This window comes from Nothobranchius furzeri, chromosome 12, assembly GCF_043380555.1.
Source record: "Nothobranchius furzeri strain GRZ-AD chromosome 12, NfurGRZ-RIMD1, whole genome shotgun sequence".
Classification (NCBI taxonomy): Eukaryota; Metazoa; Chordata; class Actinopteri; order Cyprinodontiformes; family Nothobranchiidae; genus Nothobranchius; species Nothobranchius furzeri.
In genome coordinates this window covers 7,973,173-7,989,069 of record NC_091752.1, presented here as the reverse complement: position 1 = coordinate 7,989,069, position 15,897 = coordinate 7,973,173, and the positions used below count along the sequence as shown (strand labels likewise).

Sequence of the window (15,897 nt, the reverse complement as noted above, 5' to 3'; positions counted from 1 at the left end):
AGTCACTTAAAAAACGGCCTGCAGTAACAACATTTGACCACAGGGTGGCGTTCTGATTTTACTCATATAAATTGCACCTTCAAGAAGGCCTGAAATGCAGATCAGTTTGACCCATAAGGACAGAAGTAGATGAAGTCCTGTTAACTCTGGATTAGATGATCAAAGCTGGTCTGGTTTGAAGAGGCATGTTTTTGTGAGGTTGGAGGCAGGGAGCTTTGGTTCAGAGGGTTAGCTTGGACAAACGCTGATCCAGATCAGCAGGACTCATATGGTTGTTCTCCTTTCCACAGGAACCTCACCACAGTCTTAAATGAAACCATTGAGTTTGGTTATGGAGGGTTCTTTCCCTTTGGCTTTGAGGGAATGCTGGCCGGTGCAGCCACCTGTTTCTATGCTTTTGTTGGATTTGACTGCATCGCCACTACAGGTACGATTCAGATTCCACATGGTGGTATTAGGCTTTATATTGTAATGAGCCAAAACCTTGTTGTTCTGCATTGGAACATGAAGATGTAGAAGGAGCTCAACATTGTTTACCACCGAGATGGCCAACAGTGCCTTCAGTTCTTTAATGCGTTCTGAGCCACCTGTAAACGGTCCAGGGAGGCTTTGCTCAGGCAAGTGAAAAGTAAGCTGCAGTAGTGTGTGTGAGGAGGTGAAGGTGTGGATAACAGTCTGAAGTTCAGAATGGGACTCAGCAACGTTCCTGAGATGGAAGAAGGAAGAGCGATCAAGAGAAATGACATGAGAATCCTGGATGAGAGCTGGGTCAAAGGTCACGCCAAGATTCCTGACAGAGGGTTTGACCCATAACTGGTCAGACTTAAGAGCCAGTCCCTGAACTTGACTCTTGTGAGACGTGAACAAAATTCAGAGGAAAATATTTCTGAAGTGGCGTATTTATAAGCTGCCCTTACCCTAACCCTAACCTGCAGCAGACAACAGTCAGGGAAATGTTGCCAACCACCCAGGGCCACTACCTCAGTATAAAAGATTAGATTTGTTAGTTGCTCATCAGTCTAGGAAACACATTTATTTCTACTCTCCATCTGGAAACTCACAGGAAATGCTGTCCTGCAGCTCTTCACAAAGAAGGAATGATGCCCGAATACAAATAATCCGTTCTTAGGACCTAAAAAGACCATTGAGGGGAAGGTCACAGTGTCTCCAACCTATTCAGGCAGCCTCCAGGAAGACCAAGCAAGTGGCCCACCACTAGAACCTTGCCCCATTTTTGCAGTCCACAACTGCACCACAAAGTTCCCAAGAGTCATATGCAGCAATCCTGGAGCCCACCATCCTGGACCATTTCCCAACCCCCCACCCTCCCAACTGGTCCCCTGTACTAATACCAGAGAATCTGAGGCCGTTTCCATACCAGCACTCCCTGGTGTGCCAGTACAGAAGGGATGAGAGCCACCTCGCAACACCAGAGCTAGAGGTCCAGTTTCAGGTTCTGGTCCTGCAGCCTTCATGTTCATGTGCAGCCACCTCACTCATGCCTGTATTTGTGATTGTTTCTCCTTGATTGTAATTCTGCAGAAACACCCACACCTCTCAGAGTGGGCTAGCATGTGGTCATGGTTCTTATCTGAATCTCGTGGTCTTTAATTGTGGAGTTAACATCTGCTCTCCTCTTCCAGGTGAGGAGGTTCGGAATCCTCAGAAATCGATTCCTCTGGGAATCGTGACATCCCTGCTCATCTGCTTCTTGGCCTATTTTGGAGTCTCGGCTGCGCTGACACTAATGATGCCCTACTATCAGCTTGACACAGAGAGTCCCCTACCAGTGGCTTTTGAGTATGTTGGCTGGGAGCCAGCAAAGTATGTTGTGGCTGTTGGATCTCTCTGTGCCCTGTCTACCAGGTATGCTCCTGTAGATGTAAGGATGAGGCCTCTGTAGAAGATGCTGTCTACAACGCAGACGAGATGAGATCAAATACTGTCCCAATCTGCCACTAATGACTCCTAATTTGGTTCTTGTCCAGCCTCCTGGGGGTGATGTTTCCAATGCCACGGGTGATGTTTGCTATGGCCAGAGATGGCCTGCTCTTCAAGCCTCTCTGCTACATGAGCTCCAGACAAAGCCCTGTTTTGGCCACGCTAACTGCTGGAGCTGTAGCTGGTAAGGCTTTGTTCCTAATTCAGTACCTCAGTGCTGGACAGTGGTCCAAAGAATGACCCATAACAATGTAGCGACAACTATGACGCCATTGTGAACTCTTAAGCTGTCTTTAGAGAGAGATGGTCTCCAGCATCCTGTTTTGATCCATCAGTGCTGAAAGGGTCAGCTGCTTTCTTGATAGTACATCATGTTTTTTCCAAAACCAGGGCTAAATCACCACTTGGAACATTTCTGAGAATGTTTGTGTGCAGATTGAATTTAAGGTCAAAGGTCATGTCACACAGTTAGATTTTCTTTTGTCTCTGCAGCTTTTATGGTTCTGTTATTAGATCTGAAGGCACTGGTCGACATGAGTTCTATTGGGACCATCTTTGCGTATTCCCTTGTTGCAGTTTGTATTCTCGTTCTGAGGTAAGTTCATCTTCCAACCAAACACGAGTCTGCAGACAAAAGCAAAGGATGAGGCCTCTGTCAGGACCGACCTGGAGATCTGGTTGGTGGGTTGTCCTGTGAGGAGAATCGCGCCTGAAGGACAAACTATTTGCTTTTTTTAAAAAGGAGTAAATTCCTGTGTGTGTTTACGTCCACGATGTGGTTTTAGTAGGAAATCGGCTCCGTGAGAGGCCTCTGGTGATTTTGGGGCTTTTGTTTCAGGTACAAAGAAGAAACCCACTTTGTCCACAGACGAGAACCATTTTCAATAAAGGGTCTTCTCAGGCCTCCAGACAGACCAACTACCCGAACTTCTAAAAATGTCAACATACTCACTGTCGTCATGTGTGAGTAGCTTCTACCAGCAGATCGAGTCAAGACTATTGGAAAAGAAAAAGTGTCCAAATGAATCCAGATCTTGACTTGTTTTCTAACAGTTCCGATCTTCCTCCAGTGGTGCTGGTGCTGGTTTTAAGTGTGCTGTTGAGTGAAGCCGTGGATTCCCTCTGCAGAAAGGAGGTCTGGAGTGTTTTGGTTATCTCTGTCCTCTTGTTGATGCTGGTCTCCACCGTCATCATAATTTGGAGGCAGCCACAGAGCAGCACCCAAGCTTCTTTCATGGTAAATCAGTCGTTGGTAAAGGGTTCTGCTCTAAATGCACTTTAACATCTGCAGCGGTTGAATCGTCTCTTCATCCTGGTAACCATCTGCTGAATAAAGTAGCAGTGTGTGTAGTTTTCTGGCACTAGGGGGCAGCACATACATCTCAAGGTAGTTTTACACCACATAGCCGTGACTGTCGCTGGTTTAAAAACATTATGGTAAAAGTTACCTGTGGAGCAGAAAGCATGCGACCTCAGCGTGAATCCTCAGACTTCGATGGTCCTTCAGTTAGTTCCATCGAGAGAATGCAACGCTGATGGTGGTTTTCTGCTCGGGTCCCTGCCGATGAGGTCCTCATGCTACAGCGATACCGCTCAGTCAAAATACGTTGCACATCTTTTTGGATTCTGTTCTTTACGTAGGTTTAGGAAAGAGTTTAGCAGTTATTTAATTCATGTTTCTTACTACCGTAATGTTTTTGAGTGTAGTAACGTAACTTCCGTAAGTCGTGCGTCCAGCCAGTCATCTAGTGTGATGTCATCGACAGGCGTAGGACCCGCAGCCGGCCAGAAGGAAACATGGCGTCTAATGTGGCGTCCCCCAAAGACGCTAGACCCGCGCCCTATGTACTTTCCTGATTTTTATGGTTATGTTACAAAGTGTACCACCAATATTTTTTTTTACAAATGGACATCATTTTATTCTTTTTCAACAACCTTTCAATGGATATTTCCAGAGAATAAAGGTAAAAAATTCACCTACTCTTTAACATCAGGTGTGTTTAAGCAGGGAAACAATTAAAACATGCTGGATTGTAATCCTTGACGGGGGTGGGAAACCTCTGTATTAGATGTATTTTGTCTAGTAGAACTGGCAGGTTGAGTAAATTGAAATGGAGTTCAGTGGGTGCCAGATAACATCTGGAAGATGGCAATGGTAGGGAGGGTTCGCCAATGAATGGATCTGTTCAAGGATGGGTCGATGGGTATGAAAATAAACAGATGAAAGGAAAAGATTAGATGTTTGACCAAACACGTGACGGATGTTGCTGCATGGATATGTTTGGTAAAGGAAGAATCTGGGCCTGATGACGGAGAGACGGAGATGAAGACCTGAAATGATGTGAAAATGTAAATCTGCATTCATGTCTTTGTAATAATACTCCTCAGAATCAGCTTTTTCCCTGTTCAAATACCTCAAACCTGGTAATTAGACACATTGCTCTTCAGCTCGTAGCTGTTTGATGTTTGATTTACTTTAAACTTGGTTATTCCTGGTTAAACTGCAGAAATTCGGGGGGAAATATAAATGAGCACAACCTAACAAAATTAAATCTGGTAACAAATGTGTTTTTTCCAGGTTCCTGGTGTTCCTGCGGTTCCGGTATTGAGTATCTTTATCAACACTTACCTGATGGTCCAGCTGGGTGCAGAGACGTGGATTAGCTACTGTGTTTGGATGGCTGTTGGTGAGTTAAATCAGCCGATGTGTGACTTGAGACCTGATGTAGTAACGTGGTGTAACACCTCCATCCGCAGGTCTGATCATCTACTTCAGCTACGGGATTCATCACAGTGTCCAGAAGCAGCGACTTCAGCGAACACACACCCAGCTGGAGATCGTTCACGTCAATACCGTTACTGTTAGCTCTGCTGCCTGATGTCAAATATGGCTGATTACTCCATACGTGTCTCTAAGATGATCAAAGAGTCATCTTGTTTTATTTTTTTGTCCAGCTCCAAATGGAGAGTATCTGGCTTCTCTTTAGGTGCATGTTTTAATGCTAACAAGTATTTTAAAAAATCAAGCAACACTAAAATCGCTCTTTTATGGCTTGGATCAGTCATTCAAGGGGGTGATGTTCTGGATGTGGTTTTAATGCCAGTACTTGGCAGTGATGACTTTAAATATGTTGTAAATTATTGTAAAAATAAAAAAATCAATAAATTTATACAAAATAAATGAAGCTCCAGTATTAATTTTGCAATAATCCACGCCCATTTGAAGAGACAAAAGAAGTAAGTTGGAGAAGATGTACGGTATGAAAAAGACAGCTTTGTGAGTCATCAGAAGATTCCAGTAAGACCATCGTTCACCATGGAGGTCATGGAACACGTAAGTGTCCTCGGTAGTGGACCAAGATGGGCGTCATAAATGTTCTTCCTTGGATCTTTTCAGGCTGTAGTGAAACAGGGAATTGCTGGAATGAGCATTTTGCAATCCTGAGGTGCGTTTGTAGAAGTGTAAAGGATGGGTAGTTTACATCTTATGAACCATAAAATGTGAGATTCCAGAGAAATATTAAATATCAATCTGATGGATCTTTGAATATTTTAACCAGAAGATCAGAACTTTTTATTGCAGGGATTAAGCGACACTTCGTGTTAACTCCGAGAAAAGAGAGAGTCAGGTTTATAATTAAGAAATTTGTTTCTACACAATTTAAACAAGACTAACTTTAACACTCTGTGTACTGATGGACTAAGGTGGAGTGAGACCTGATCAGAGGTGGACAGGTTACTAAAATTTCCTTCTTAAGTACGAGTACCAATACTTTGATAATTTTTTATTCAAGAACAAGTAAAAGTACTTGCCTAAATTTTTACTCAAGTAAAAGTATTGTAAATAAAAGGTACTCAAAGTAAAAGTTACTTAGTTACATTTTTGTCGGCGTAAAGATGGTTACATCAGTGCAAAATCACAACACCAGTTCACAACACGATCGTGTGTACACACACACACACGCACACACACACACACAGTTTGATGGAGGGATTTCTGTCAGTGAGAACAGGACGTGCACATTGATTGGACGAGGTTTTTCTAGGCTTGTATGTTTCAGTTGTGATTAAAATTCTTTATTTTGACAAAAGAAAAGTTCATTTTTAGATGCCATCAGTATGTGAGGTATCTTATTGTTCTCATGACAAAACTCTAGCATGAGACTGCGCTCTAACCTGTCACATAACAAGCCTAATGCAGTCAAACATTTCAGATGGACCGAATGACAGCTGCTAACGTTGGCCCTGCCCTACTTTACCTCTACATTACAGTTCCTTTATCCATGTCCATCCTAGAGCTCCTCTCTGACCTCCATGCTTATTTAGAGCAGCTGATTTTTAAAGTTAGCAGAGTTCATCCTTGGTGGTGGGTTCACTCACTCATTTAACCCTTCACCACTGAAATCAGTTTGTTCATTCCAATCCTCCTAAATAATCCTCCAATCATCCATCTGGAATCCTTAAGGGTCCCGTAACGTCCATCCTGTCAGAACAGGCCTTGGGAGCCCAGGTGTTACTAGAACTAACGGTGTCTCCTCACCAGCGTGAGCCTCCAAACTGTGAAGGTTGGTCTCCAAACATGAACTTTAAATTTATGCATTTATCTCCTCTTGTAACACTTTAACATGTTTTAAAAGGCTTGTATCATGATATGTTACACCTCCCAGACCAAAGATAAGATAAAACATTATCATAAACACTGCAGAGACGTCATTATTTATGAAATATAAGTTATTTTCCTGAGTCATTACTTCAGCCAAGATATAGGATACATGGATTTGATGAAACCATGCTGTCTCATGCAGTCCTATATGTGTAACACACACACGTCATGATTAATTTAGCTACATTGAACTGCTTTAGTAATAATTTAATCTCTTATTCTGGAGTAAAATAAAGAAACAAGCTAAATCATCACATATCTGTGGCATCAAGAAGCATCTTCTGAGTTCAAACACAGGGATGGAGCACAATGTCTACACCTGAACAGTATCAGGATGGTTTAACTCACAGAGGCCTGCAGGTCTTCTGTTATATGAGCAAAGCGCTGATAATCCGCTTGTTATGAGCGCTAAATGTTATTTTGCCGCTGCCGTGCGGAAACACATTTCAAACACGGAACCGAGTCCGGTTACCGGACCGAGTGGAATTGTGATGACGTCACACCGGTGCGCAAAGGTGCGGGTTTCAACCCACAGGAGAGGAGGGAGAGAGGAGGTAAACAGCGAGTGGATCACAGGGACTGAGCTGATGTTTTAGAGCAGAAGTGTACACCCACACCCCCACGGTTTAGACGCGGCGCTCATGCAGGTGTCTCTTTCTGTTCCGACGCTGCTACACGCAATATTTTTAATTTATTAAGCCTATAATTTGTTTTTACTCTGTATCGGATATGATTTAAAATGTAGCGAATTACTAGCCTGACAAGCCAGACTTTGCAAAGCAAGAATTTGGTCTAGTTCACTAGGCTAGCGAATTACCATTCTTTTTAAAAAACGCACTCGAGTAAAAGTAAAAGTACAGCTTTTAAAAACGACTTAAAAAGTATAAGTATACAAAAAAGCTACTCAATTACAGTAACGTGAGTAAATGTAATTCGTTACTTTCCACCTCTGGACATGATGAATGATGGTGTATGAGTGGAATGTTATCAGAACTAACGGATCCGGAGAAGCATTCAGTTCTGAGTGGGAGTGAATGTTTCGCTCTAAACTTTAGTAGGAGAATTATCACACACATGAAACTCCATCTGTCGGTCTACGTACCCCAGGGGAAGCCTCCGTTAGATCCAGAATGCCGAGGTCCTCATGGACCCTCCTTGGTACTGAAGCTGTAGAAAAGCAGCGGTGCCAAGCAGTCTGGTCTTGGAATGCTTTCAGGTCACAACAGGTTATAACTGGCATCTCCGAGACCCTGAAGGGGTCTTGAGGTTCAGCTTTTATTCTGAAGGAACCGTTGCGGTCAGGTGTAACGTTCAACAGATTATGTCCAGCTTGTTGAGGTTCTTTTTGGCTGAAGAGGAAGTCCGGATGGCCTGTCCGAGACCTCTCTAGAACGCTTTGAACTAAAGAAAAGGTGGCGTGGAATAGTTTTTATAATTGTCATATTTTGGTTGACTGGCGAATCAGAATTTGGCATGCAAAAGAGGGTTTATACAAACACCACACCATACCAATTTTACTTATATAACACAATTAAACACGGCATGAGAGCCGACCAAAGTGCTGAACAAAAACACACAATAAAAACAATCAAAAATAAAAACTAAAACCATTAAAATCGAGTAATCCAACTCAAAAAGAAAGGGAGAAAGGGAATAAGTTAGACTGAATTAAAAGCCAATGAATAAAAGTGAGTTTTTAAACGAGACTTAAAAAGGGAAAGCGAGGAAGAGAGTCTGATCAGGAGGGGCAAGTGGTTCCAGAGCTTCGGTGCACAAACTGAAAATGCGCGCTCCCCGCGGGATTTACAGCGAGAGCTAGGGACATGGAGGAGGTGCTGGATAACCATGCCTCGTGCCAGAAACGAAGGTTCTGATTGGATCAGACAAAAGGAAATGTGTCATGTGACTTTAGCATTACGTGTCATCAGTGTCTAGTGCAGCTGTCCAAGATTATAATAACTTGTAAAATACTACTGATCACATAATTATAATATCAAGTAATAACATTGTCATTTCACAGGTTGATTGAACATTGGGCTCACATTATTATTGGTAATAAAAAAGTTGTTGATTATGTGTTTATCAAAATAGTTCTTCGTCTTCGTATTGAGCTGTTACAAAGGTGAAGCAGTTCAGTTGAGCAGAGTGCATTAAAGACCTTGGCCACTATCTCATGTAGATTAGGCTGTCAGAGACCTTATGTCTCTGCTCGAGCAGACGCAGCAGATCATGACCTTTAGGTCAAAAACAGGACATTCATGACGCTACACAAGTGTGGGAAAATAATTCGTTATTGGGTTATGTGAAGACCATCTGGTTGACTTCCCCTTCAGGTGACCCAACAGGGTTGGTAGGAAGCCAAAGACGCTGCGTGGGTCGCTGCACGTTTACAGATCACCTCTCCCAACATCGTTTTACAGAGATTTTTTTATCATGGCTCAGTTTCAAAGTAGCAATAAAGGTGAAGTTCACCGAGATACCACGCATTGTTGTAATACTCCGTTTCACGTGCAGGCTAAATGTGAAAACTGTCTTCTACCCCTATTTCCTGCATTAGCCGCTGATAAAGTGGAAGGAAAATGCTTTGGTCAGGAAAAGCCAGTCAGATCTACGGCACACTAAAAATTAGCTTTCATTGATTCACACAGCTTGCCTCACCACAAGGCTGCATTGATTTAGCTTCCAGGAGAGACCAGAGTGTGTCTGAAGCTAACCTTAGCATTAGCAGCTCCACGTATTTGTGGAGATAAAGCATCAACGGTGCAGAGAGAATGGAAGCAGTGAAAGTATTTGTTAGCTGCAGTAGCTCAGGAGGTAGAGCAGGTTGTCCAGTAAGAGGATCGATCCCGGCTCCCACCAGAGAATACTTATGTTGTGTCCTTGGGCACGACACTTTACCCATCTTGCCTGCTGGTGGTAGCCGGAGGGACCAGTGGCGCCAGTGTTCTGCAGCATCGCCTCTCACTGCACCCCAGAGCAGCTGTGGCTACATTGTAGCTCATCACCAGCGTGTGAATGACTGACTGTTTTGTAAAGCGTTCTTTCATCTCCCTGTAGCGCTCATTAACAGTGACTCAGCAATTTTCTCCTCATGGACATAAGTCTGAGTCTCAGCTGATATTCTTAAACTTGCTTTTTCAGATCTTCACAGAACAACTTATTTTCCTCAAACTGTTGCTTTGAATTCTCCAGCTTGTGGAGGAATTTCTTTTCTCTTTCTGTTTTCGAATTTTCAAGCATCACTTGCAGGTCCAGAGTTCTCACTTCCAGATGTTCCATGGTCTGGATGAGATCTTTTCTTGGGACACCAGAAAATCTGGACTTGTCGTCTTTCTCACTGCTAATATCGGTGCAGGATTAGTTTTTTCTTTGCTCCTATTCTCTTCTCAAACATCGCAACCATATCAAGCTGGTGACTCCCTGTTAGTTGGTCTTTTTTCCTTTTCCTGATCAATACAATGGTTCTTGTTCTGGAGTTCTGACTTAAGATTCTTAACCTGCTGCAAAAGTTCATCGTTTCGCTTACATTTGCATGCAGGTGATTCGTTCCTGATTGTGGACAGCGTCTCCACAGACTCTGGTTGGTTTGTCTCATACCGACGAGTCTCTGATTCAGCAGAAAACTCTGTTTCTCATCACTTGGAAATCTGTTCCGAACTTTCATTGATTTCAGACTCATAATCTAAGTTAATCACCATGTTGTAATCTACTTCCAATGGATTTAATCTCATATCAGGAAAGTTCAGATTGATTTGAAATCAGTCTGAGCCATGCATCATGGATAAACATCTCTACTTAGGTTACATCTAATCAAAGGACATTGTTTCTGGTGGTTCATTTGTTTTAGCTGAGATTTGACCTCTGACCTTGCAAAGTTCTCTCCTGTGAAGGTTTTAGTCAACCTAAATGTTTTCTGCTTAATATTTCTCTCTATAGGATGATGAATTTCAGATTGTTTGGAAATGACCTTTAACCCTTCCCAGATTGATGAGCAGCAATACTCCCTAAGGTCATTGCTGATGTATTTCCTCTTTGGTGTTGTGTTAACACACGCCTGTCTGCTCCAGACCATTAAAGCTCCTGCTTTAATAGGCACTCACACTCATCAGCAGGTCCTGGAAGACATTTTCTCTCCTAAGCCCCGTGGAAGCAGAGAGGATGGACTCGGGTTTTCAGGTTTTTTTTAATTTAGGAAATGATCAGTTTTGAGGTTGAATAACTTTAGAACCATTAAATAAACCGTATATCTCAAGTCCCCCAAACTGAGGAATGAGCTTCTGCTCAAGGTCAGACAAGCACCTTCACTGCCGGTTTTTATGAGTCTGGTGAAGACTCACTTTTTTCGATGGCGTTCTTTCCGTACATTTTTTTAGCTGTGTTTTTAGATAACTGAGCTATTTTTATTCTGCTGTCTTATCTCTTGATTTAATTTGTTTTTATGTATATCTTGTTAGCTCTTGCAGGTTTCATTGTTGTTTTACTTCCTCTTTTATGCGTGTACGCCTCTGGTTGATGATGATGGTGGTGGTTGGTAGTCTCACAGGTGTCTGTGCATTTTTCTCATTTATCATCTTCTGCAGTGCAGATAATATATTCTGCTCCTGAAAACCTTTGCTATTTAACTTTTGAGGTTGTTGTTCTGACTTGTGCACGGTGTTTTTGCAGCAGAACACCACTAGATGGCACAAGACATAAATAATCACCTACTTACAGCATCAACTAAACGCTGCACTGAGCTGAGAGATTTGAGCTTTCCTTGTGTTCATTAAACTCTTTTTCTGGGATAAACAACTACATCATCATAGTTGTGGAAGAGTCAATAATTATGTAATTTGACTCGTTCAAATTGGGTCGAATCTCACAGGTAACAAGTTAAAACCAATTGCAAACCTTTTGAAAAAGCGTGTTAAGTCGAGCGTTTGGGTTAAAAGGATTTTTCTGTCATTTTAAATTCAGAGATGGCTTCCTAAGCAGCCTAAATTTCAAGTAATAGACAATTATGTCCTTCGGCTAGCTAATGGCTAGTCTGGCTGACGTGTTCTGGAACTTCTCAAATATCCCAAATCGGAAAGTGTTTGTTTAAACTTTTTTCAAAGGCCATCACACCTCTGTTTTATAGTGCATGTACACACAATTCTGGTGGTGAACACAAAACTCACCAGAAGTCATGGTTAGGCACTAAAAAAACACATAAATTTAAACACATTTAGCTTTTTAGCAGCTACATCTTTCCTTATTTATCTCATTATGGAGAAAACCCTAACGCTAACTGTTTTCAGTTATTCAACCTATTCATTTTTTAAAGGACCACGATATGTCTACATATTTAAATCTAAAAATAAATGTTTATTTTTCTATATGACCTTTATTCACCCAGGAAAAAACCCACTGAGATTTTAAACCTCCTTTACAATAGAGTCCTGCAGATTCAACATTTCAATGGTTTTGGATCAAATCTAAACAAGTTAATGTAAATAGAAAAATTAAGTCTATAAGACAGAATATACTTGCTGTTTAAAGAGCAAGTCACCCCTTACAAGAAGCGTACTCCACACCCACTTCATGTTTGAAAAATGATGTTGCCTAGCAGACCGAAAGGGCGGTGCCGCTAAAAAATACACACACTCACGACATTGTGACATCATAATGTACCATCTAACATCATAGTGTACCTCTTAGCCTATAGCGATGGCAGATTTAAATTCAAATGCAGTGCTGTGTTTTTGCCTGACGACGGCACAACACTGACAGTTTTAGGCAGAATTTTTAAATTTTAACTAAGATGCACTAAAGTGCTAAACTATTGACTACACGTGTCTGCAGCACGATTAGACACGCATTTCTATAGTTTTATCAGCAAAAGAGAAATGTTGATTTTGGAGTGACTTGCTCTTTAAAGAGCAAGTCACCCCGTACCAGAGTATTACTCAGCTCCCACTTCCTGTTTGAAAAATCACTAACAAATACACACACACACACACACACAGGCTCACAAGGATATTGTGACATCATATGGTACCAGCTAACGTTCTAGGGTACCTCTTAGCCAATAACGATGGCAGATTTAAATTCAAATGCAGTGCAGAGGTTTTACCTGACAGCGGCACAACACTGAGAGGTTTAGGCAGAAAATTCAAATTGTAACTAAAGTGCAAAACTATTGACTACATGTGACTGCAGCACGATTAGACACACATTTATATAGTTTATCAGAAAAAAAAGTTGATTTGGGGGTGACTTGCTCTTTAATGACGCAAACACGTTTTCAAAATGGCTGCCACACGTCACTTGCGTTGATTTGATGCGTTGTTCGTGCGCGCCCCCCGAAATTAACGCGACATGTCCAAATGCTGCAATATATGAGTAACCATTAGGTGGAGTTGACAAAATGAGTGAGACACTCACCATGTCTGGTTTAGAGCTCTTTCACACCATCTACGATACCGCTGCTGTTTTTCTGCTGTGATCTGCGGTCCCTAGTGAAACCCCTGGTGTCTGCCCCAACACGTGGTTAAAAAGCAAGCATATTCTGGCCCTATGCCTCTATTTCATTCAAATTAAATATTTTTATTCATAAAATATGGTAGTTTTAAACTATCAGGCAAATTGAAAGACTTACTGTGCAACTTTCTCATATTTTAAATAATTTTTTGAGCCAGTATTTGCTAAAATGACCCAACTGCCCCCTGTGGCCAGAATACCGCATTTGCAAATTCAGAGTGCCAGTCGCCAGCTTTTTGACTAAGAAAAAAACTGAGCTTACCTACCTGGCACTGCAGTCTGGTTCCAGCACATTTGCTTCATATTTTGGATCATGAACACAGCTGATTTGTTTGATTTAGTGATGAATGGCTCCTCTAGAAACTATTATATGCTGGGGAGACTTTAAGGTGTTAAAAAGACAAACACACAGCAAGGAAATAAGCTTCTGTTTTGCTTTGACCACAGATGATTGATATCGGACACTAGGGGGTGGTAAAAGCAAGCAGAACTGCTTAGTATCCCTTTAAATAGCTGTAAAATAAAAGTAGCCCATTATGATAAAAGCAGTGTAAAGGGATCCCCTGTCTAACAAATCAGAGGCCCTTAGAGGGTAAAATTGTTTGAGTTTGTTAAACTGTGGACATTTGATAATGTACAACACGAGACAGGAGTTGTATTTAACAAACCCTTTTGGCCTGGAACAGCCTCTATTTCTCCAAACAGAGGCTGTTCATGTAGCTATAATATATGGTAATGTTGTGTGTGTGTGTGTGTGTGTGTGTGTGTGTGTGTGTGTGTGTGTGTGTGTGTGTGTGTGTGTGTGTGTGTGTGTAATACAACTTTTGTTCAGAACTCTCCAAAATGGTCAAACCCACCCATTAAGTACGTGACAAACGGCTTTCAGTGTCGCACGACCAAAACATCAGTTTGCTTCATTTGCTAATGAGATTTCAGTCATATGGCAGCTGTGTTGTGACTGGGTTGTTTAACTCTTTTAATGAGGTTATTTAGAAAATCTGACTTGGACTAGATTGTTTTAAAGTTTTAACAGATCCGTTAGCATGCAAGGCTTTAGCTCCCTCCTAATAATCTCCACCGGTGCCAACCGGCCCGCTGTCATCTAAAATTTTGGTTCAGCACCTTAGACTTCTGTTGAGGTAGTGAAAGGTGCTCTATAAATGGAATGAATGAATGAATGAATGAATGAATGAATGAATTGTGGAAAGTTTTAAAATCAAGAAGGTACAGAATCTCTTTCAAAACTGGTTTGGTACATTTGCTGAATATCCATCTGTCTCGTTCTTTTGGTCACTACCCAAAACTTGTGACCATAGGGTAGGAGCGTAGATCAACCAATAACTCGAGGGCTGTACTCCCTGTACACACATGACTGTAAGCCTACCAACGCTATCATTACATTTGCTGATGATACAACTGCAGTGGGCCTAATCAGCCAGGGAAACAAGTCAGCGTACAGGAAGAGGTGCAGCAGCTGGTGGACTGGTGCACAGCTAACAACCTGACCCTGAACACCAACAAAACAAAATAAATCATCATTGACCCAAAAAGGAAAAAGGTGGAGCACCAGTCACTCACAATAAATGAGGAGCAGGTGGAGAGGGTGTTGCAGTTTAAGTTTCTGGGCAGAAACATATCAGAAAAGCTCACATGGACACACAACACCACCTGTCTGATAACGAAGGCACAACAACGGCTAACCTTCCTGAGGGCTGCTGGCCAACAGCGCCCTGGTGTGGTACGGCAGCAGCTCTGCAGCTGACAGGAAGGCCCTGGAGAGGAAAAAAACAAACACACACCTGCCTGCCCTGGATGACACCTTCACCACTCACTGCCTTCGAAAACCCACAAGCATCCTAAAGGACCAATCCACCCGGCTAACCATCTCTTCAGACTTCTTCCATCTGCCAGTCGATGCAGGGCAATAAAAACACACCAGCAGGCCAGTGGCGGCTCCAGAAATGTTTTTCTGCAGGTGCTATGAAGGAGCTAGTCTTTTTATTGAGGGTGCTATGAAGGAAGTGGTCATGCGTACCTATTGTTCTCTAAAACACCTTCAACACTAGCAGATACACATGCGTGCACAACACCTCAACAACACATTAATATACATCATAAACATATGAACAACCACTGACTTTTCCATGAAATCATAAACACATACAGCCGGACAGAAAACCATCTAAGTGTTGCAAGGTTAGCTAACGTTAGTGTTAGCATTTCCAGCAGCAAAACCCTCGACTGCTGCGGCGGTTGAGGGTTGACTCTCTTCATCCAGATCCGTAGGTGGTTGTGGGTCTGAGATCACTTCCAAAGACTCATTCGTTTCTGACTGAACCCGTGGAAATTTGGGCAACAAAAACGATTCATTTTACCACTAGCTCTACCTTTCACTCGTTCACAGGTGGAAAATGAGGTCAAAGGTTAACATCAATTTCCTGTTTTGGTTGAAGTTTTTACTATCTATATGATAATTTACTGATTATTTTTGTTTTGTATGTTAATATTATCACATCCACACGTTACATTCAAATTAAATTGTAAAAAAAAATCTAATATTTACTTGAGGGTGCTGTGGGGTTGCAATGACTAATCCAGGGGTAGCTATAGCGCCCCCTAACATCCACCCCCCCACCCCCCCGTGGAGAAAACTCTGGATCATCCGCAGGAAGAGAACAGCGCAGAACTCGAAGCTTCGTGGCTTAATGTAACAGGACAATTACACCAGAGAGAAATCTATAAACATCAGCTCAAAGCTAGTTTACAACTCTTCTTTATTTCCTGACCACGCC

At 42.1% G+C, this 15,897-nt stretch overlaps 1 protein-coding gene across 3 annotated transcripts in view; it reads left to right on the top strand.

The window, feature by feature from the left end:
• The window catches only part of LOC107375510 (cationic amino acid transporter 2), a 36,833-nt gene extending 31,726 nt beyond the window's left edge, over nucleotides 1–5,107 (top strand). For 2 of the 3 annotated variants that reach the window (XM_054749936.2, XM_015944070.3), the window contains 8 exons: nucleotides 291–427; nucleotides 1,644–1,866; nucleotides 1,989–2,125; nucleotides 2,434–2,536; nucleotides 2,780–2,904; nucleotides 3,012–3,178; nucleotides 4,520–4,628; nucleotides 4,699–5,107. In XM_054749936.2, coding sequence (XP_054605911.1) covers nucleotides 291–427; nucleotides 1,644–1,866; nucleotides 1,989–2,125; nucleotides 2,434–2,536; nucleotides 2,780–2,904; nucleotides 3,012–3,178; nucleotides 4,520–4,628; nucleotides 4,699–4,820 — 1,123 coding nt within the window. In that variant the 3' untranslated portion in view covers nucleotides 4,821–5,107. Of the gene's footprint in view, nucleotides 1–290; nucleotides 428–1,643; nucleotides 1,867–1,988; nucleotides 2,126–2,433; nucleotides 2,537–2,779; nucleotides 2,905–2,994; nucleotides 3,179–4,519; nucleotides 4,629–4,698 lie in introns of those variants that run through there. The other variant, XM_070542206.1, reaches the window with a different exon arrangement.
• Nucleotides 5,108–15,897: the final 10,790 nt, after the last annotated feature.